At 42.4% G+C, this 24403-nt stretch overlaps 1 protein-coding gene across 3 annotated transcripts in view; it reads right to left on the reverse strand.

Annotated features, from left to right (window-relative positions):
• The window catches only part of TCF20 (transcription factor 20), a 91469-nt gene that overhangs the window by 17754 nt on the left and 49312 nt on the right, over positions 1-24403 (reverse strand). For all 3 annotated transcript variants that reach the window (XM_081310338.1, XM_081310339.1, XM_081310337.1), the window contains exon 3: positions 2251-2344. In XM_081310338.1, coding sequence (XP_081166464.1) covers positions 2251-2344 — 94 coding nt within the window. The remainder of the gene's footprint in view (positions 1-2250; positions 2345-24403) is intronic.

Consider the following 24403-nt stretch of genomic DNA (forward strand, 5'->3'; position numbering starts at 1 on the left):
AGTGTAGGACTGGGGTTGTGGCTCAGTGGTAGAGCACTCGCCTACCACGCATGAGGCACTGGGTTTGATCCTCAGCACCACATAAAAATAATAGATATTGTGTCCACCTAAAACTAAAAAATAAATATTAAAAAAAAAATTTAACTGTAAAACGTATATTCTAAAAACCACAAAGCTGTGACAGACCAAAATCGAAAGGTCAGTCCATGACCATGGACTGGAAGACATAATACTATTAAGATGACTTTACCTGATATTTTATCTATAGACTCAATGCAAACCCTATCAAACTTTCAACAGTGTTTTTGTCTGTTTATTTGTTTTTCCAGATATGGCTAAGATGATCCTAAAATTCACATGGAACATCAAGGGACCCAGAATAGTCAAAACAATCTTCAGGGGAAAAAAAAATTGGAAAACTCAGTTTCAAAAGCTATGTTTTATCAAAATAGTCGGGCACTAGAGACAGACTGAAAGTAAGTTCATACATCCATCTATGGTTAATCAACTTTCAACAAAAGTGCCAAGATCATTCACTGAGGAAAGAACAGTCATTTCTACAAATCATACAAGGACAACTGGATATCCACCTGGAGAAGAATAAACTGGAACCACTTTATATGATATACAAAAATTAATTTAAAATGGATCAAAAAACTAAATTCAGGAGATAGAACTAAAAAACTCTTGGGGGAAAAAAAGGTATAAATCTTTATTCAAAATCCATAGGTTTGATATGACACAAAAGAAAAACAAAAGAAAAAAATATATTAGACTTCATCAAAATTAAAATTGTTGGGCTGGGATTGTGGCTCAGTGGCAGAGTGCTTGCCTCACACGTGTGAGGTACTGGGTTCGATCCACAGCACCACATAAAAATAAATAAATAAAATAAAGGTATTGTGTCCATCTACAACTAAAAAAATATTAAAAAAATAAAATTGTTTGCTTTGGAGAACACCATTAAGAATGAAAAGAAAACTCACAGAATGGGAGAAAATATTTTTTAATTTTTTTTTTTAGATATTTATGGAACTTTATTTTATTAATTTATTTATAAGTGGTGCTGAGAATTGAACACAGTGCCTCATACATACTAGGCAAGTGCTCTTCCACTGAACCACAATTCCAGTCCTGGGAGAAAATATTTTTGCAAACTAAGCTCCATAGGTGCTTGTATCCAGAAATGCCAAGTATTCTTAAAACTCAACAATAAAAAGACAATCCAATTTAACAATGGGCAAAGCAAGAGACACATATCATCATGAGCCATTAGGGAAATCCAAATAAAATCCACAATTAAATACCATTTCATACCCACTGGGATGACCACAATAATAGTAATAACAATAAAAAAGACAGGTAATAACAAGTGTCGGCAAGGATGTGGAGAAATTAAAACCTAATACACCACTGGTTGTGATGTAAAATAGTGCAGCTATTTTGGAAAAGCCTGGCAGCTCCTCAAAAGGTCAAACACGAGTTACCATACCACTCAGCAATTCTTCTCTTGGTTAAATACATGAGAGTACTGAAACACATGTCCTCATAAAGATTTATATGTGAATGTTTTACCGTAACATTATTCATAAAAATAAAAAACTGGAAATAACCCAAATGTCCATCAACTGATGAATGGATAAATAAAGCAGTATATATCATTTACAATAAAATACTGTTTGGCAATAAAAATAAATAAAGTACTAATACATGCTATAACATGGATAAACCTTGTAAGTAACTACGATATGTGAAAGAATCTGGTTACAAAAGGTCACATACTGTATGACTTCATTTACATGAAATGCCCAGAACAGGCAAATCTATAGAGCTAGAAGGCAGATGGGTGGTTGCGGGGGTGGGGGTGGGGGTGGGGTGTCTGGGGGGAGGGGAAGGAAGTTGAGTGACTCTAGATTGGTAGGAGCTTTTTTACAAGGTAATGAAAATGTTAAAAAAATCTACTGTGGTGATGGCTACACAACTGTGAGTACACTAGAAGACACTGAAGTGTACATTTAAATATGCAAAGCACATGTGAATTAGACGAAGAAAACTGTTACTAAAAAATTACCAAAAAAAAAAAAAAAATACCCCATTTTACTCCTTCATATTTATTCTCTGTATTCTTTTAGAATTTACAAACAGAAGAGGTCCAGGAGAGGCAAAAAGAACTATAAAGAAGGGAGATGACCAAATTGTATGTCCTGGCCCTCTGGATGCCCTGGGCAAGGGTATGCGTTCTCAGCTTACCTGCGTCGATGGCACATGGGTAATGGTATCGGAAGGAGCAGCCTTTGTTGTAGCAGCCCAGGGTGGCGCCGGCCTCCTGGCAGTGGGAGCATTTCTGAAAAGAAGGAAGAAGCCAGGCATGTGAATATCCCAGATTTGCCTCTCTCCTGCTGGCCTTCCCCAGATCCTGCTGGCTAGACCTTGGCCAGTGTCTCTGTGGCTAGAGGAGTCTCTGATGGCAAAATGGGCTGGTCCACTTCTCACTGCTACTCGCTGACCATGCACAGGAAAGGATTCACAATGTGTTTTAAGGCCAGTCCTCACAAATGATCTCAAGTCAAGTGGAACACCACACTGGGGCGAGACCACTGACCCTACAGCACGTGGCAGACACGCCAGAGAATGGTATGACCAGTTCTGCTGCTGATGTCCCTGGAGTCCACTCACTCACATGCCTGACACTCACTGCCATCATGAGCTGCCTGCAGATCCTGTGTATTTCTGCTGTGAAAATCTAGGGTAGGAGGAGAGGGTTAAGGTAGTAGAGATAAATATAAACCTTTTAGAATTAAAAGTGGAACTTAGTTTCTAGTTCTTATATTTATAAGATGTTATTTTTATTTTTGATCTACTTACCCCAAATGCCCAATACAAGTATATTTCCCTTTTCAGAAAATATGGGCTCCTGTATGGAAATGGTATTTTTATACATGAGTCCTATTTTAAATGCACTAGGAGAACTGCCATGAATTCCTGGCTAAGTGAGACATTATTCTGTAATTATGATGCTCCTCCTTATATGGTCAGGTTTTCTTAAAGTGGGGCACATCTCTGTGGTTCCTGTGATGTGGGCTATGAATGCTCTTCCTGTCAGCATAGGAAATAGGTGTCCCATCAACAACAATCATATTCATAACATTCAACCACACATAGCCCTACTGAGGAAGGGTGTGGACTCTCTAGGTGGCCTGGCACACCCTGGAAGGCTAACTGAAGACAGGGATCTTTGTTTCTGCTTCTACCCAAAACAAAACAAAATGACCAAACAAACAATAGCAACAACAAAAAGAACAAAAAGCAAAAAGTGTTTCCTAAGCACTGAAGCTGGCTCAAGCCCTCCCAGTACCAATGCTGATGGTTAACCAAGGCTGGCAACACTGGAGCCCACGTCACTATGTGTCAGGATGGCTGTGGTGATGCCCGTGGGGTAGGGGCCCCGTACCATCTCACTATAGAGATGAGATGGCTGAGGCACCAGAGGTGAGGGACCTTGTTCCAGGTCAGAATGGACAGCAGCCTCCAGAGACAAATGGGAGAACAGGGCTGTAAGACAAGTCCTTCAAGAGCCTCGTCCTCCATTCACAAGACCAAGATCCTTCTGGGTGCCCCAAATCAATAAATGTGATCATGTGCCCTCATACCCTTGCCGAGAAAGCAAAGCTCATCAGGCGTGTAGTCGGCCAAGGGCAGTCCACAGAACTTCTAGCAGCACTAGACAGGCTCCTTTTGTCTGTGCCACAGGGCACCTTCAGGAAAAAGGTCGTGTCACCAACTTGAGGGAATGAAGTAAGGCTGGTCTGTCAGTGAGCAACAGGCAGCCATTCCTGCTGCCTTTCTTACTAAGGGAGCCTGAGCATTCAGCTACCCTGAGGGCTGGGCTTCAGGCCCTCCCCACCCTGGTAGGGACTCTCAGTTAGCAGTGGCCATCTGGAAACAGGAGGCCAAGCATTTCTGGCAGGGAAGTCTGCATGGAATGGGCCTCTGTGAAAGCTTTACTCCCTTACAGAGGGAGGAGACAAGGGAGCAGGTCATCTTCTTGCTCAGTCTCTGATACAGGACAGCAGGTTCTGTGGCAGCCATCTTATGATCACAAGGGGACAGTCCTGAAGACAAAACCCATCTGTTGGGAACAGTAGCATGACAAGATATGGATCTGGACCCACTGTGACACTGCTGAGCACCACACTAACCTCCTCCAGGACCACCTGCCTCCAGATTTGTTACACGACAAGATACTTAAGAAACACACACAGAGAAATATCATTTTTAAGTTGTATAACTTAAAAATACCCTCACTGATACAGGAAGGGATCAACTATGTGAGGCAATTCTGTACAAGAGTTAAGTGTGTGAACTCTGGAACCTACACAACTGGTTGGTAAATGACTCTACACTGTTTACCTCTGCCTTCCTGGCCAAATTCCTAACCTTTGTTCCCTCCATCTGCGAAAGTAGGAGTGACATAATAACTACACTGTGGAAACAGCCACATGCCCTTCAATAAATGAATGGATAAAGAAACTATGGTATAAGTACACAATGGAATATAACTCAGCCTTAAAGAGGAATGAAATTATTGTATTTATAGGTAAATGGATGGAGTTGGAGGATATCATGCTAAGTGAAGTAAGCCAATCCCAAAAAAGCAAAGGCCACATGTTTTCTCTGATAAGTGGATGCTGATCCATAATGGGGGGGGGGGTGTGAAATGGAGAAAATTTGGATTGAGCAGAGGGGAAGGAGGAAGAAGAGGCGACAAGCATGTGTGGGGAAGATAGTGGAATGAGATGGACATTATTATCCCTACATATGGATGTGATTGCATGAATGGTGTGACTCTACATCATGTACAACCAGAGAAATAAAAAGTTGTGCTCCATTTGTGTAATTAATAAATAAATAAATAAATAAGTAAGTGAATCGATCAATCAATCACTCCATGTATTTAAGAAGGGGGGAAAAAAGTGGGAGTGACCCACCTCAGAGCAATGTCGTGAGGGTAGAATGCGTTAACCCAGACTCCCAACAGTGGCTGGATCAAAAGTGCTCAGTAATGTGACCCATGCTGACCACGTGCCAGGCATACACCAGATGATCTACACAGACTACTGCGTGAAAAGCAACTGCAGAGCGGGCCTTGTCACCACCCCAGCTCACAGATAAGGATCAAGACCTCAACATCTGCCTCCCTGTCCCCGCAGGGCATTCTGAAACTCCCCACTCTGACCAGCCCACAGACCACACAGCCCATCTTTTTCACAAAAGAAAGGTAACTCATGGCTCACCAGGAAGTTACATCAATAAAATGATGCTTGATTCTTTTTGCTACAAAGCACAATTAATTACCTGTGTTGATCCAAAGAGGAAACCCTGCAGGATACAGGGCCTTAGGGCCTTAAAGAAAGCACCTTAAAGACAAATTTAGTTCAGTAGTTCTACAAGTGTGGTCCCTAGACAAGTTCCTTGGAACTTGCTGGAAACATAAATTCTCAGGCCTCATCTCACTAGTGTTATAACAAGTTCTCGAAGCCACTCTGAGGCACAAGAGTTTCAGAACCATTATCTATTGAACGCTTCCAAAATCAACTTGCCAATTTTTTAGATGCATAAAACAGAGACCTAGAGGGATAAATGACTGGCCTGATTCCAGGTTTTGTGAGAATCATTTTAGTGCTTTCTCCACTATACTTCTGTCCCCTGTAGAGCAACCTATAGATTATGGGTATGGGAGACAGAATTAGAGATGCCCCATCGATGTCCCAACGACTCCTTAACATGGCAAAAAGAAATTCGCAGATGTGATTAAGTCAAGGCCTCGAGACAGGGACAGCAGACTTGATTGTTCTGACAGGCCCAATCTAACCTCATAGCTCATAAAATCAAAGACCCTCCCCCAGAGTGGGTTATATTTGTAGGCTTTACAAAGACATGGAAATGGGAGCAGGGTCATAAAGATGCAAGACTGCTGGCTCTGAAGGCAGAAGAAAGGGGCATGAGCCAAGGAATGCGGGCAGCTGCAGAAGCTGGGAAAGGCAGGCACCCAGCACAGCCAATACCTCAGCTCTAGCCCAGGGATACCCACACTGGCCTCTAATGTGCATAACTGGAAGTTTAACAGTGTGTGGTAGTGTACGGCAACAGCAGAAAACAAACAGGATCAGATTTGGGATCGCTCACTTTCCTTTTACATCTCTAGTGCAACCAACTTCTCCCTCATGGAAACATGTACTATTTCACCCACTTTTTATGAGGCCAGTTTGGGTAGCATGAGGTCCCTGAAGAAGGGATGCTGAACTGGTACCTTTCTTCTAGCTGAATAAACAGAGGCAAAGGGACCTGCTGAAGACCATACTGCTAGGAGGGAACAGAACTTAGAGCTGCAGCCTTTTTTCTTCTGACCCCAAGTTCAACATTCTTCACTTCATAGCACGATGCCTTCTAGTCTCCTCCATTCACTCAACTATCTAACATGTGAAGTACCTCCTAAGTGCAGGAGTCAAAGACAGAATACAAAAATTTAACTCTACAAAACCTCCCCTATCTATTGAACCCTTCCATCTGCAAATCGATGCCCAGGCCAATGTTAACTTCCAATTAGATTTCTATTCTTTGCCTTTTACCTGAAGAAGTAATTTGCACTGTCCTCCTCCTTCCTGCAAATAATACAATAAAATCACTGCCCAGATGTTCTTGATTTCAGAGTTACTCTATATTCCAGAGTGAACGATATTCATCCCTAGGTGAGCTGAGTTCCCCACACACAGTGAGATGGGGGTGCTTTAGGCATAGTTTCTGAAAGTTACATTTTTTCAAAAAGGAAACATCCCAAACTTCTGATGAAGGAATAAATGATCTCTTAATAAGATATTTTTCATTTATTACGGAAAGGAATAAAGGCTATTTTCAAGCAACTCTGACAAGAACCCTGCATTTCCTGATGTTGTGAACTTGGGAAATAAAATTATGAAACTTATTATTAGTTTCTGGGCAGGTTTACATAGACCCCGGCCCAACCCTTTCACCAGAAATTGTCACTGTCTCAGAGGCAGGGCTCGCTGACTTAAGGTGGCAAACTGCAGGGGCAGAATCAACTAGGAGCTGACTGGTCCTACTCAAAGAAAAACTCCAGGGAGAACTGCACATGCCTCTTCACTCCCAGAACAACTCTTTCCTCTGAGAGGGAACAGCCACCTGAGTAATCACAGTGCTCAGAAGGCATCTCGGAGCAGCCGCCAGTGCTGCAACAATGGGTCAGAGCATTATCGGCGCCTCGATGACGATCACGTCTGCAAGAACCTTGCTGACCACACACACCACACTACTGTGCCCTGTGGCTTCCATCCAGCACTGCATTCGCTTATTTCATACTTGACTATTCAGGTTTGTCCACCCTCTAAACCATGCCCTGTGCACCCCCAAGGCCTGGAGAGCTGTAGGTATTGAGAATGTGAGCTGATGGAAGGACACAAGGCCTGGAGAGCACTAATGAGGAGAGTTTGGAGAATGCGGAACAAGGTACTCATTTGTGGGGACAAGCAAAAGGCCTTTCCCTTTTAATCATGCCTTCTATATCTAGGACAGAAGGCCCTTCTCCCCTAACTATGTTCTCCTGCTACATGGGAGTCACATGGTCTACATTCAAGTAGGTGTCTAAGGTCTTGGGAGCTTCTTTCTTTGATGCAACTCTGCATCCTGTCAACCTTCTTTCAGGAGCTCTTCAGAATGCTGGCCCAAGCAATGCATGTTTTGGTCCTTGATCCTTGAAGCTAGACTCTACCCTCAGGTTTCTTCATGAAAACTCTTGTAGCTGCCTGGAGTACTTTGCTGCCTGCATCCTCACCAAGTCCTGGGAGAAAGGCATGTGCTCCTGTCCCAGGACTCCCTCCCCAGCCCATAACCACCAAGGTTTCACGTTCAACCTGAGGGTCAGAGAGATGAGATGCCCAGTTCTTCCTAGGTCCATTTGCTCAATGCTACTGAAGGTATAGTGCATGGTTTTAAAAGTTGCACTATGTCCCACAGCTGATCAAGTAAATGCTGATTTCAGAACTCGAAACTATTACATACACATCTTAATAAGTTATGATGCTACAAGTGTAAGATGTCACCCAGTGAATCATGTTAGCAGCAGTCACTGGTGTAAAGCCCATTTTGTACTTAAAACAAAGTTCAGGTTGACTGTCTTTTTAGAATAACCAAATAATAACTGTAGTTGTCTAATGTGACTACTGTCCAGGTCCAAAGTAGCACAAGACTAGTTCACAAAGCAGTTGAGGGTATCTGCATAGTACGAGAGCCAAAAGCTACCACATCATTTTATCTTCGGTAAAATGGGGATGTTTGCTTTGCATTTCTCGTGAAATTGTGTGAAATAACTGTAAAACATTCCATAAATTAGCTGGGCACGGTGGTGCATGCCTGTAATCCCAGCAACCAGGAGGCTGGAGAGGCTGAGGTAAGAGGATTGCAAGTTTTAGGCCAGCCTAAGCAACTTAATGAGGCCCTAAACAATTTAGTGAAACCCTGTGTCAAAATAAAAAAGAAAAGGGGCTGGGTTATAACTGAGTGGTAAAGCACCCCTGAATTCAATTCCCAGTAACCCCCCAAATCTATGAACTAAAATGTTATATAATTGCTAGGACTTATTTTTATAAAATACATAAAATATATCTTCCTACATCTGTGTCACATTCTTGGCAATTGCTAATACCAAAACCATATATAATACACATCAAAGAGTCTATTAAATTAAGACAAACTCAGTCATTATTTTATTATCATTATTATTTAGAACTCATTGTTTCCTCCTAAAATACTGCCTGGAACAAGCAGCCCCTGTAGGCATGTGCTGTCAGCCTTTTGGGGAGTGCAGCTGCCCTGCATTGCTTTAGCAGTATTCCACCTCCACCAGTGAGGACAGTCAGCTCCCGCCCTCTCTAAGCACTGCCCCTCCCAGCTACTGTTTCCTATTACTCTCACTCAGTCCTTCTGTCCTTGGTTACTGCCGATGAACAGAGCTGTTTCTAAAATTTTCTGAAGCACCGGCATTGGAAGGAAAAGTGTTAAATGAATAGGAACTAAAACTACACATGACCGTGTACAAATGAGATGCTAGCAGGAGTCCTAAGACACTGAAAACTACCCAAGAAAGGAACACTGGGCACAACCAGAATGGGTAAGAGTGCCCTGCTGGCTCACAGTTGAGCTCTGCAGATACCGCCTGTGTTACATGCTAAGCCATCCAGCTTCCTGCCCCAGGTCCCTGCCACTGCCCCAGGCCATAGCTCTCCCAGCCTGTTCCCACTCCAACTGAGCAACCATAGACTAATCTAGAATGACCTGAGGCTTCTGGATGTCCTGATGCCACAGGGACCTGAGATGTACTGCTGTCACAACATTCCCAAGAACCTAGCAGCTCACCTTCTCTGCCTCCTGGAAGTCATCTGCTCCTATCATCCAAGACCAAGTTAACTTTTAATTTGATCATCATTTTCCAAATATAAAATAATCTCCAATAAAACTGTTCATCTAGACTCTCACCTCCCCCGTCCTAAAACTTCCAATTAAAAAGTGGTTTTGAGGGCTGGGGTTGTGGCTCAGTGGTAGAGCTCTTTCTTGCCTAATATGTGTGAGGAACTGGGTTTGAGCCTCAGTACCACATAAAAAATAAATAAAGATATTGTGCCCACCTACAACTAAAAAAAAATTTTTTTAAGTGATTTTGCAATGGGAGACTGAGATGTGCTTCTTTGGGAAGGCCCTTCAGGCCACATTATGAACCTAATTGCAGTATCTCTGAACTGAGGAAGTAGGGGCTGGCTGGTGACTGGCTCCAGAAGCAATGCAAAAGCACAGAAAGCAGGACCAAGGTCAGAATCCGAATGCATCTGTTTTGGCAGCATCTCCCAGCTACAGCCCTGGTTTCTGTTTCAAACCAATAGGACATCCTGTTCCCTTAATCACCTTCTATTTAGTCTTGTACCCACAGGTGGGACCAGCCTGTCTGCAGTTTATAGTGAAGTTATGTTGCTTTGAATCAGGTTAGAAGGCTTGAAATTAAAGGGCTTTTCCCCCTCATTAACAACGTCCTTCCTTATCTTTCCGTACTTCATCTGCCAAATAGAGGAATAAGAATATATTTAGAATACACAGATCTTTATACAACATTTTTTCCCATTTCATCATTCAGCAAACAAATAATGGAAAGTTACTAGATCCTAAGATGCAGCTGAAGAAGAATGTCTTTTCTCTAGAAGATTATATTGCACGCCCACCCCACCCCACCCCTTTATTGTTGCCATTTTACCAATCCAGACTCACACACTGCGTATGTTGAAAGTAAGGTACATCTGTTGTGCCTCCATCAGAGGTAATGGTAACCGCTGTCTAACAAAGGTAAAAAAGCCAAGCTGGTACCTCTCTATAGAATCATGAAATGTGGGCTGGGGCTCAGTGGCAAAGCACTTGCCTAGCATGTGTGAGGCACTGGGTTCGATCCTTAGCACTGCATAAAAAAACTAAACAAAGGCATGCTGTCCACCTACAACTATTAAAAAAATTAAAAAAAAAAAAGAATCACGAAATGCTAGTTGTTCTATGGAATATGAGGAAAGCATTTAACCTCCTAATGGGCTGTTCCATTTGCCTTATTAACAAAGTCAACTGTTTTTTTGTTTGGTACTGGGGGCTGAACCCAGAGGCACTTAACCACTGGGCTACACCTCCAGCCCTTTTTCAGATAGGATCTCACTAAATTGCTGAGGCTGGCCTTGAACTTGCCATCCTCCTTTCTCAGCTTCCTGAGACGCTGGGATTACAGGTCTACATCACCTTGCCTGGCTTAACATGTAATTCTTGATTCCAGAGCATAAAACTGCAATTTCCAGGTAGTGGAACCGAGGGCTGGAAGAAAATTAATAAGAACTTGATCATCTGGTCCTCCTCAGTCCAGCTCTGTCCACTCCTCCTTTCCTTCAAATGTGCTGGTTTATCTAATAAAAGTGAGACCATATGATAACGACGTTCTTTATTCTCAGTGGTTTTTCGTTTGATTCTGAAGTTTCTTTGTGAGTGAATGATATCAATTTTATAAGTGTAATAATCTTCTCTTTTTATTCATTCAACACCTTTCATTGCATGTCTGTGTGCAAGGGCTGACACGAGGAGCCAGAGGCCACCTGGAACCAGCCCCTCAGGGACCTGGCAGAATGGTCTGGGAGCAAATTATAACCCAAGTTATGGAAGAAATAGCACTTTAGGGCTTACAGGTAGTGTCCCTGACTGGCTAAGGTGGTCAGGAAAGCATTGTTGAGGGAGTGTTGCTTGAGCTGAGTTGTGACAAATTAGGGCTCCATGGGGAAGTTGAGGGCAGAAAAAAGATTCCAGTTCTAGTTACTTTAGCTGACATTTCCTCTGTGAGCCATCCTTATATTCAGTGGGATATCTTTCTTAGTTTATATCTCAAACACAGGCAGTCTAAAAACAGACAAAGACATGAAGTGAGGAAGACCAGCAGAAGCTGGCAAGGGTGGGGGCTGCTGAGCTGCCCACAGAAGTGTGTGGAGGTGGGATGGCAGCAGAGTTGCTCCAGGAGGGAAAGAAATTAACACCTGGCCCTGCCTCTCACTGGCTGCTGGAGCTTAGGCAGGTCAGTTTTTCTTTGGTATGGGAGGGTGCTCTACCACTGACCTACATTCCCAGCCCTTTCTTTTCTGAGACAGGGCCTCACTAAGTTACACAGGCTGGCTTGAAACTTGTGATCCTCCTAATTCTCCGAAGCCACTAGCATTACAGCCAGGCAACCACCCAAGCCCGGTTAATTTCTTTATGTCTTGGTTTTCTCAACAGTAAAATGAGGATAATACTCAGCTGGGAGAAAAAAGGGGTGGGGGCTGGCATATTTTGTTATTTTAGGATATTAATGGGGGCAAAAACCCTGAACATGCTTAAGAATGAATGACAAGAGGATTTTTAAAGGGATGCCTAGGGCATTCCTAAGGATTCCTATATAAAACGTACATGGCAGCATTCCTAGTCATTTCTGTTACTTTCCTCTCCCTTGTGGGATGGCTGGTCCCCCAAAACTCCAGAGCCCTCTGGGCTTCCCTGCAAAGTCATGGGAAGCTGAAGACTGGCAGCATCACAGCTATCCGGGAGGACCCGGCCTATACCACAATCTACTCCTGGCCATGAGGGTAAACCCAGGCTCATGGCACGCCTTCTGAGCCTTTCCCTTTGTCAAAACTAGAGCTTTTTTTTTTTTTTTTTTTTTACCTGTCAGGCAACTTGTGTAGCTACTTATTTCCCACCCCCTTACCTGTTTCAATACAAACAAGTTATATTATTATTTCTGCAGTACTGGGGATTAAACCCAGGGGCAACTCTGCCACTGAGCTATATCCCCAGTCTCCTCCTCTTAATTTTGAGACAAGTTATTGAGGCTGGCCTTAAACTTGTGATCCTCTTGTCTCAGCCTCTTAAACTGCTGGGATTACAGGCATACACCACTGTGCCTGGCTATCAACACTTTACTGATGATGATGTTCCACAACATGTAAGACTATGGCAGGTACAAATAATGATTTCTACCAAGGTGCCCACAAAGGAAAAAGTTTGTAATTATCACAGATGAGATGATGTGCACCTATGGATACAGCAGGCACAGACACTAGCCATTTGCTGTAGGTTTTAAATGCTCCATAATTCTCTAATTCTCCTGGGTTGAGAGCCTTCAGGTTCAGCAATAATAAATTTAGGAAGGTAAAACAAAGCAATTTCCTAAATAAAAAGCATCCACTCACTACAATTTAAGTTGAAGCCAGTTTTCATCACCTTTATTAAAACATTTCTCAAAAAGTCTTGGTTTAATCATTTTTCTGTTGCACAAGCTATATGTAATATATTGCTATGATATTAACACACAGTCTCAGAACTCCACTTAGCAAAATGCCAACACAGGTTTCTAATGATGTTCCTTTGGGTTAACCAGATTTGCTTTTTTTTTCCTGAAACACAATTTGCATTTTATTTTACCTTTAAGTATATATAACCCATTGAAATAATTCTAATCAGAGGGTTTCTTTTGTAGCCCCCAAAGAAAACTCTGCAACTTTGTTAAAAACATTATATATTTTGTCTAAGGGAATTATTCCCTGTTAAAAAGAAAAGGGACTTTTACCCTTTAAGGAGTTAGAAAGGAGAGACTGGCGCTGAAGCCTGGACTGGGTTGAAGGCAGTAATTAGCACTTTTCCTCTGAATAGAAGCTGAGAACCTGAGAAAAGGCTGAACCCAGCAGGGGCAGGAGCCCTGCGGCAGCCCTGTGATGAAGAAAGAACAGCCTTTTCTCAAAGTGTGGAGAGATGAATGCTTAGACAGTTTAAAACACTGAAATTTAAGTTGCACAAGATCACGTACCAGCTTTATTTTACCCTTTGGTCAAAGAGGGGATTGGCTGATAAAGAGAAATGATTACATTTTGTGCTTTCTGAATCTAAAAAGGCATCTTTTAACAGAAATTTCCCATCAGGGAAGCGATTCTTGGTATAACCCTGCTCCTCTCAGAGGCTCAGCCCACCCAGGAGTTGAGTCTGTGTGTCCTTGAAAGCCAATTACTGGAAGCTGCTTATTCAAGAGGCACCCAGACTGAAATGTTTATGATTTCAGTAGCAAGGATGACAAACAATGCCACAATCAGACTCCTCTACCAAGATTTCAAATCTGGCAAGGAAGGACATACTGAAACTCCAATTTCCCTTTCCTATCTTCACTACCTCTTTTCCTGCTTGCATTTGAATTCCCTTTTCTTGCTCAGGTCTACTTCTACCTCACAGACCCTCTCATCTGTGTCTATTCTCAGCAAAGTCACCCTGTTCCTGCAGTGGGACGTTTCCATGGGCAGCCTGGACAGGGACAGAAAGATGAGGCACTATTACACAGGGCAGGGTTCCCGCAGAAAGGAAGTTACTTGGCCTATAGTTCTAGAGGAGTAAGGTCTAGGGGCCTCATCAAGTGACAGCCTTTTGCTGGCAGTCTTGAGGTGGCACAAAGTGTCACATGGAAAGTCACAGGGAGTACATGTATATGTATGTCTCTTCTAGACTCTCCCCCTCTTCTAATAAAGCTGTCAAGACTCAAAAACAGGCGGTCAGGATTCAATAGTAGGGGTCAATCCTAATTATTTCCTGAACCCCCCTCCCCAAGCACCTCTAAACTTACTCAAAGGAAGTTTCCCTCCTCTCAATACTTCCCAAAGGAGATTAAACTCAACACATGAAGCTTTTGGGGACACCCATTTATACCCAAACCACAGCATATTTAAGCTACTGCCAACACTAGTCTAGCTAGTTCCACTAGACCCAGTCAGGTGTTGGTGAGGAACATTTAATGAAGTAATAAGGATGAGACAGGGCATTTCAGGTCACCTGTCCTGGAAGAAAAAGCTCAACTCTGAGATAGCACTGTGGTACCCATACCTGTGACTAGCTTGCTAATATTGAATTCTGAGTTGACTCGTGTTTCTCAAAGGGTAACTCTGCCACCTGTAGCAGCTACATCCAAAATGAAGCATGTTACAAATACAGACTGAGAACTCCACCCTGGGAAGACTGCATGTGCAGCTCAAAGTCTAACAACTGTCAGGTCAGTTCACCCCCCCGGAACACATATATTTTTCTTCTTCATCTGTTTTAACAGATTACTCCCAGATGAGGAAGATACTCAGCAAGGGGCTGATCCTCACTTCAACAGAAGAAAACAGAGTCTTGGAAATAACATGACCAAGATTAAAAACATTCAATGATTTTTCAGTGTATCTGTTCCCTCATCTCCATTTTTTTTTTTGAACTGGGATTGAACCCAGGGGCACTTTGCCACTAAGCCACATCCCCAGCCCTTTTTATTTTTTGAGACAGGGTCTCACTGAGTTGCTAAAATTGGCCTTAAGCTTTCAATCCTCCTGTCTCAGCTTCTTGAGCCGCTGGAATTATAGTCGTGCACCACTGCAGGGCTCCCACCTCCAATTTTTAAGTGTCTACTAACTGTTAGGACAGGTCTCATTTATTCAACAACCTGACAAGACAGCTCAGCTATTGTCCCATTTTTCAGGCTAAGAGACTGGCTGAGGGGGACATTACAGTTTTCTAAGAAGCCAATTCCTAGGACTATGTGGACGAAAGCCAACACAAGATCTCAAAGATTCTGTAGACATCGCTCCTCACCAACAACCGTCTCTTGTGTTTTCAAAGACCATCTGTTCAGTAAATCTGGTAAATCTAAGAGCCTTGTGTGCTCTCTCCTCTGATCCCTTCTCTGGACAGCACCAATGGGTGAGAGAGAGTTTAGTCACAATGGCTTTCTTTCGTGAGATTAGAAAGAGACCATAGGCAAATGATGGGATTAGCCAAATAACTGAACTGCCTGAAAATATATTGATGAGGCTGGGTGTGTGGTAGCACATGCCTGTAGTCTTCAGTGAGGATGAAGCTCGCGAATCATAAATTTGAGGCCAGCCTGGGCAACTTAGACACTGTCTCAAAATAAAAAGCAAGAAAGCATTGGGGATGTAGTTTAGTGGCAGAGTGCCTCTTGGGTTCAATCCCTAGTACCAGAGAGAGAGAGAGAGAGAGAGAGAGAGAGAGAGAGAGAGAGAAAGAGAGAGAGAGAGAGAGAGAGGGAGGGAAGGAGGGGGAGGGAGGGAGGAGGGAGAGAGAGAGAGAGAAAAATCAATGATTAAGAGGTTTCAAATTAAGGCGCTAAATAAAGGCAATACTTGGTGCTTACTGGTGGCCTCAGAGCTCCTTGAAGGCCCATGATGTGTTAATGTGTGTGTAGCTGGACCATTTCCTGGGGTTCTCCAGAGCTAATCTGGAAGGTCTTGAACAGTCTTCTAGAGCTGAGCAATTAGGATTTTGTCATATTCACTTTAAATGGAACTTCCCAGGGATGAGGTGTGTCTGGGAGAAGAATGCTGTCAGCCATTGCTGAAATTCCAGGTCTGGAAGACAATCTGCTTTAAGGAGGAAGGGTGTGTTCAAAAGGCCAGCCCTGCCTGAGGTGAAATCAAGCAACAGGAGTTTGTAAGACAGCTATCCACAGCCTTAGCAAACCAAGCTCCTCAGCTTCTACTGCAGATGCTTATCATACAAACCTGGCCTAAGGTGTCATAGGGAAGGAAGGAGCACATCACTTTGGAGAGTATGGCCCACAGGTTAACATTAAAAACTGCTTCTGCCTGTGAGGGACCTGGGAGAGAGAGGGAGTGGCATGGAGAGCACCAGGTGAAAGGGCTCTTCAGAGTACAGCTTGAAGGGTGTGGTGGGTTCAGGGTTTCTGAGGACACAGGAGGAACTAACTGGGAAAGCAGAAAGGTGTGGCTCTTGATGTGTGCTGACTTCTCCCAGTGCTCCCTCAAATCCTCCAAGTCACTCCAACAGCAGCAGGCCACGCCTCTGGCTACTCAGGCTACTCTTCCCAATAAGGTGCAGATTCTTCCCTGACCCCAAGGCCTTGTGGCACTCATGGGGAATTGGGAGTGCTGATGGAAGGGAGGCTAGAGCTCCACCTGGCACCAACAAACCATGAAGCACCACAGGAAACCCTTCCTTCTGACACGGCATACTTCCACACTTCACTTAGATGTCTAAGAGGCAATCTTAGACTTAACATGGACAAAATCCAAGTCCCCATTTCCCACCGAATTATTCTTCCTCCAAGATTTTCTGCCCACAAAATGGTATTACATTACCCAGTGGCAAAAAGATGACCATTTTCACTCCTGGCCCACAAAGGCCAGAACAGGCTCCCGCCTACCCCTCCAACTTCACTACCCTCTCTTCCCTTACCCACCTCTCTTTCTTTGTTCCTCAAATCCACCAAGCACAGTCCCTCCCCACAGCCTGTGCACCAGTTGTTCCCTCTGCTTCAAGTGCTCTCTGACTCTTTCTGCTACTCCCACCTCAGCTTCTCAAGGAAGCTGAGGTCCCCTATCTAACTCAGTTGCCTGATCATTTGGTCACGTTTGCCTTATTTTACTTATTATTAATGATTTGTTCCTGGTACACAGAAGATGCCAACTAGATGCTGAGTAAATGAACTGAGTGCAGGTGAAGAAGGGTTGAAAGATGGGACTGGTTGACCATTCTTGAGTTTTAGAAAGATCTTGGTGATACAGAGGATGAACTAAAGAGGACAAACTAAAGGGTGGGGAGACCAAATAAGATACTACTCTGATGAGAAAGATGATGGACTGAATCAAGGGGGTGACAGTGAAGGAGAGAGAGATTTATGTTATTTAGGAACTAAAATCAACAGTATATAGTGATTGCCTGGATGAGAGAAACGGGGAAAAGAGAGGAATGAGATGGTTCCAAGATTTCTGGTTGGGATAGAGGTGACAGGCAGAGGACATTCAAGTCTGCACATTCCAGAATAGCTCCATGCAGTCCTCTTCCTCCCCTCCTCCCAAGTCCAAGGGGAGGCTGTTTTCCAGATGAACCATTTGTAACCACTACAACCAGCATTAAGAGTCAGAGGACCCAAGAGGCAGACTGAAACTCATAAACAACAAAACCTTGTACAGAAGCCCTCTATAACAAAGGCAGAATTTGTGACAGTGGTCCTTGGCATACTGTGCTTCACGAAGAACCATAAGAATAAGGAATTCAGATCAACCATGGGTTGTCTATCTCTCATGCATTAATTTTCCCGGAACTACAAGTGGTGTGGATATATACATACGCAATTTATTTACATACAATTCTATGCAGAGTCATGGTCTTGTTAACAAAACACCTCAATGTATCTATATAAGTCTAGTCTAGCTGAGATCAACAATCACCTAAGTGCTGTTAGGCTGAGGTCCCTGGATGTTGTGGGGTCTGTGTAAGCACCCAGAAGCTTCACCTGACCTGAAGGAAGGTTGGTTGAGTGGACGGCTTCAAAGGCATGACCTGCCCAGAGTCTTGATACAGTGGGACCTTTCATTATCAAAGTGACTTGGGGGATTGAGAATGAGTGCTAAGTGGTCTGACAGGAGAAATGGGAGTGCTATAGAAGCACTTGCTGCCTGAGGATAACCAGGTGATAAGTGAGCTGGTTTTGAAATCTGTGTGTTTTTCATGAATAAAAGTGGATTCAGAGCCAGCTTGGTGGCACACACCTGTACTCCCAGTGACTTGAGAGGCTGGGCAGAATGATGGCAAGTCTGAGACCAGCCTCAGCAACTTAGCAAAATCCTGTTTCACAATAAAAATATAAAATAAAAAATCTGAGAATGTAGCTCAATTGTAAAACATCCCTCAGTTCCATCCCAGTGTTGCCCCCACCAAAAAAAAAAAAAAAAAAAAAAAAGTAAATTCAAATGCCCTGAGTAACTGCCTGAGTAGGGAGGTGCAAAGTCTTGAGCCAACAGACACATGTCAAGTTTAAGAGGCTGCCCTTTCAAACTCTCAACAAATTCTGAAATTAAGGGAACGCTACCTAGAAATCTGCAAAGAGAATCATCTGTTGCTTATTCAAATTAACTATTACCCTATTGAAACCATTTTAAGTAATTTCTGTATAAAGAAACAAAGTAACTCACAAACCAGAGGTCTTCACCTGACATCTGTCAGAACCAAGATTTACACATCATGGACAGTTTTCAAAGTCTGGAACTATCTGGAACCTCCATGGAGCCTGTCATAATGAACATTGCCTGAGAATTTGTTTACAAAACACCCTTTCACTAGCTGCTCAGTAAAACGACCTGATTTGCTATTTTGTTGCCCTTGGTCTTGTGCCTCTGCTTGCATGGCAGTTCTTCAGTTATGTTTTCATAAGGCACACTTCTTGACAATAGTATGCTACAAACATTCTGAAATTAAGTTCTAAAATTAAGCACGCACAGCTGACATTGCTCTGCTGAACCTGGCTTACCGGGACAGGGTCACACAAGCCTGGATTACCTCTTTATTTTGATTTTTACCCAATAAGGTTAATGGCAGGAACACATCTTTACTAAAACAACATGGGAGCACATCAATCCAAGGCTGATGCTAGACCATAATAATTTATTTTCTTTAAAGCCACCTCAATGAAAAGTCTCCTGTAGCTTGGTGCCCACCAAGACTACCTGACCTCAAGGAAAGCAAGTTTTCTCTTACAGCCTTTCATCGTCTACAGATGAGAAACGGTAAGAGTTCTACTGCCCAGGTAGGAGCCACTCCTGAAAAGGGCTCGACTCATCTGAACTTGCAGATGAGTTGATTTATTTTACTTATCTCCAGATAGGTAAAATTATTCAGACTAAGAAAATGTGTATTGAAAAATAAATGAGAAATAGTAAAAATTCAAAATTAATTATCAGTGAACAAAAAACACAAAATAGGGAACAATACCAATATCACTAATAAAATAAATGAAATTATAAAGAAGTTCTAAGAATTTAAAAAGATCTAATGATGTTTAGGTTGTGTTAGAATGTAGGGTCACACATTGTGTGGATGATCATAACTTGGCATGATCCTTTTCGGTCAATCTTTGAGATAATGCCTATCAAAAGCCATAACAATGTTTATACTTTTTGACTGAGCAGTTCAAAATCCAACTTTTTCCCAAGATAGCTCCACAAATAAAAACGTTTTTGCTGCACAAAAAGTAGTAAATTAACTGGAAATAAACTTAATGTATGAAAGTTCAGGAATCATTAGATAATTGGCATTATACCCACATTAAATAAGACAAAAACCTTCCACAGAATATAAAAATTAAAATTATAAAATAAAGTGAAAAGGTCATACACAGATGTGCATCTTCAGTCTAATGACAGAGGTTTGCTGGGTCTCTATCGTGGACAAGTTCCTCTGTGGACCTCAGTTTCCTCATCTGGAGTGTAATAAGACCCATCCTCAGAGGGTTCCTTTGAGGTTTAAATGTGATTAATCAAGTATAGAGCTTGGAAAGCAATCAACACACTTCAGTCATTAATACACCATAATTCTATCCTGTAAAATAATAAGCACAAGAACAAAACCTGGAAGAGGCAAACATTTTGGGTTATTGGTATTATGACTTTCTTTCATCAACAGTTCCATTAGTTTATAATATGAATACTACTGTTGTTTACCTTTATGTAAATATGTAATTTTTTAATGAAAGGTATTTCCTGTTTCCACAACCCAGGAGAAGGACTGGGAAACCTGGTCACCAGGGTCCCATTCAGACACCGATGCCAGGCTGTTTTGTCTTCTCTTTTGCCTCTGCCAGTGTCTCCTGCCACTTCCTGTGAGGAGAGCTGCTCCAGGCCCACAGAATAAGTGCCAACCATGGCAACAATCTCCACCTCCAGAGCCCATTCAAGTACCTCCATTCAACACTCAAAAGTCTTAAAAACATTCTGGAATTCTGAGAAATGGGTGCTACTATACATGGCACCGGAGCTGCTGGGATTACAGGTGTGGCACCCAGCTCATATCAGTTCTTTCTGAACACAATCAAATAGAATCTTGATTTCCCACCATGCTTTCGTATCTTTGGAAGTTATTTAAAAATCAAAACCAGTGAATTGCCCCTTCTGTTCCCCTCTTCCAATTGTAGTGTAGGTGGTGGGGTGGTGGTGGTGGTGGTTGTTATTATTATTATTATTATTATTGGTACCGGAGATTGAGCCCAAGGGTGCTTAACTACTGGGCCACATTCCCAGTCCTTTTTAATATTTTATTTAGAGATAGCAAGGCCCTAAGCAACTTAGTGAGATCCTAAGTTGCTGAGGCTGGTTTTGAACTCTCAATCCTCTTGCCTGAGCCACTGGGATTACAGGTGTGCACCATGTCACCCAGCTTAGGCAACTATTACAATGATAAATTCTTTGGTATCTTCAGAATTCTCTCTTTGGGATTTTATTTTTAACATGATACAGACCTTGTGATTTCCTATTTTCCCCCTTTTTCAACTTGGATTTAAAAGTTCACTAGTTTTAATTCTATTTGGAAAGCTAAATAAAAATCAGTCCTTATTACAAAACAAAAAGCACTGCACTAGAGCCTGACCTGAATATGCATACAGGCCAGACTAATTCCGTCTCTTTCTTCTGTCCACTACGTATTAGCTGCACACCTGTCTCTTCCTCTGCTCCCTGGATCCCCTGCTCATCATTGATGTCTTGACCCCCACCCCTTGCTTGCTGAGCTAGACCCTTGGCAGTTTCGTCCCTGGCCTCTCCACTGTTCTCCACCTGCCATGTCTAATCACTGTTAAAATTCAACTGACTCTGAATCCTAATACACTTCTGGGGTCTGTCCCCTTCTTCTGATTCCCTTTTCCACCATGTATTTGACTGTACAAATTATCCCACAGTGTCTCAAGTGGTCTCTTTGAATCTCCTGTCTCCCCACTTCTTTCCTGAGTTTCCTTATGAAACACAACCCTGAACATGTGATCTATATGCTTAGAAATTAACAGAGGTTCTTCACTGCAAGTTAAAAGCCAAATCCTTACACTATGATCTTACCACAGTTCACATATTTTTATATATTAACTGATTTGGGGGAAGAAGAGATGAAGTGCAATGGGGAAGTATTTGCCATGAACATATCACACAGAGAATCCTTAATTATTTTGCTGATGAGTCAAAAATTTTACTTTAGTCAGGCACAGTGGCACATGCCTATAATTCTAGTGACTTGGGAGGCTGAGGTGGGAGGATCCCAACTTCCAGACCAGCCTCAGCAACTTAGGAAGGACCTAAGAAACTTAGCAACATATTTCAAAACCAAAAATAAAAAGGACTGGGTATGTACCTCAGTGGTAAAGTACCCCTGCATTCAATCCCCAGTCGCCCTCCATACCAAAAAAAGTTTATTTTTAAACAACTATTATCAGGTAGACTCTTTCCTTTGAACTTAGGTAATCACTATAAAAAAATGTACCAACTCACAGAATATTAATGCCTTTTGACTTTTTCTAATGCAAGGGAGATGAAACCCAGGGCATGCTAGGCAAGTGCTCTACTACTGAACTATCTATCCCCTCAGCCCTTAATGCTTTTACTTACTATGTAAGACAAAAGACTATTCCCCTTCCTTTTGCCTCTTTTCTTTTGGAGAATATAATTGCTGAGAGTAGCAATGTTGGCTGATTTAATTTCATAAGACAGGTTAATACTGCACCTGAAATACCATAACCCTGCTCCCACAAAAAACTTGAGTTTCCAGCAAGACTCAAAGTCAGGAGAAAAATGTTTATTTCATATGCAAGACAACTTCCCTATGACAGTGAGTCCTGGACACTCCTGTGACCATCTGCCACGTGTGCTAGGAGGAAGGCTAATTGAGCTACAGCCTACTAAGGGAGTGCACCACCCAGAATACATCTTTACAAAGACCACCTGAGAACAGACACCAGTCCACAGTGAGCACCTTCTTTAAACCACCCCAACTACTGAAATGTACCAAACACATTTCCCTAAGCAGTTTCCAAAAAGTTTTGTTTTGTTTGGTACTGGGGGACCAAATCAAGGGTTTTGCATATGCTAGACAAAGCACTCTACTGAGCTAAACCCCAGTCCCTAAAGAGTGACATTCAATGCCTGCAGCAACCGTCTTTATAGTAGCTGCTGTAAATTTTCATATTTTATAGAAGAGTGTGATATAATGGTTAACAGTCTTGAGCACGTGACCCAGGCAGGAGAGAGCACGTACTCATCTCTCACCCAGGCCTCTTCAACACATCACCGAGAGAATGGCAAAAGCTAGAAAGGTGAAGTACACCTATGAGGGTAGTTGGAACTGCTTTCTGCCAGAATCACAAAAAGCTTCCTACACAAGGCTCAGGAGCCTTGACCTAGTGCCACATGCCAGCCAGGGCACCCAGGGCTAAAGCCGACTCACCCAGAAGTTACCTCCAAGGCTCCAACTTCAGATTGCCACTGACCTTCATGTAGGGATTTGGATATTTGAAATAAAACCTACTTTCACATACTATTTGATCATGTTAGCTCTTTTAACAGATTATTGAGAACTAGTTTAACATCTTGGGTATGAATTATTTGGCCTGATGTACAATGATGTGTTTATTATGACTTGTTTGTCGATACTCTTGTTTACAAACCCTTAGCATTTTCAAAGAATTAGAAGTTTTACTTTAAAATCAGTTGTAATTCTCACCTATCACCCTCCCATGTTTTAAAAAAGAAATAAAATAAAATTGAAGGAAAATTAACAGTCCTTTGACTCATCATGATATACATGCAATACAATTCAAAACTGAAATCTTCACTTTAAATTCCTTAGAATTTAGACAAAGAAAAGTAACCCCCGCCCCACATCCAGTATCAGTGCTATCATGTTGTGATATAAAGAGATACCACACATTGTTAAGGAAAGAAGATAATGAGATTATAGAAAAAAGGTAGCTGCTCTACCCTGAAAGTTACAGGAAAAGAGGGAACAGGCTGTGTCTTCCCTAAGAGAATGTGTTATACAGACCAGCCCAGGACAGAAGTATGGGCTGAGATAACAACAGAGCAAGTGGCTGCCAGGAAAAAAGTGCAGAGCAGGAACAATCACGGCAGCTGGGTGTACAGAGCAGGGTGCTGGAGGGCAGAGACCAGGAGCTGAATATAAGGGGGCGGCTTCAGCAGGACTGGGCTGGTGGTAGCTGCATTGCCAGGCTTTGAGAAACACCAACCTTAAGAAGCACATAGACAGGAATTCAGAGAACATGTAGGATTAATGGCTTTACCTTACAGTGAATTATGCAGAGCTAACTTTCTGATTTGGCTGCTTGTGATATTTCAATTGTTTCATTTTCATAACATAATCAGTCTGTTAATATTTTTATACTTGTCAAATGTTTTCTATTTACAATTTTTAAATTATATTTTAAAACTTACAAATTGAAAGAAAATTAAGGAGGGATATTGACCTGTTATATGGGGGGTAGCATATCATCCATTATTTAAACTTACATTAAAAATAAACCTTAAAGCTGGGCATAGTAGCACATGCTGTAATCCCAGAGACTTGGGAGGCTGAAGCAGGAGGATCACCAAATTAAAACCCAGCCTCAGCAACCTAGTGAGGCCCCAAGCAACTTAGTGAGACCCTGTTTCAAAATTAAAAACAAAAAGTGGGGGTTGGGGTTGTGGCTGAGAGGTACAGTGCTCCCCTTGCATGGGTGAAGCTCTGGGTTTGATCCTCAGTACCACATAGAATAAGTAAAATAAAGATATTGTGGCCAACTACAACTAAGAAATAATTTAAAAAGCGGGGGGGGGGGGGGGGGGGGGGGCTGGGGATGTGGCATAGTGGTTGAGCACCCTGGGTTTAATCCCAGGTACCTGCCCTCCGCCTCCCAAAATACAGTCTCTTTAATATACTGACTGAAGAAATTTTTAAAAAATTAATGTAAGCTCAGTTC

Source organism: Spermophilus citellus (assembly GCF_964194105.1).
Source record: "Spermophilus citellus genome assembly, chromosome: 10".
Classification (NCBI taxonomy): Eukaryota; Metazoa; Chordata; class Mammalia; order Rodentia; family Sciuridae; genus Spermophilus; species Spermophilus citellus.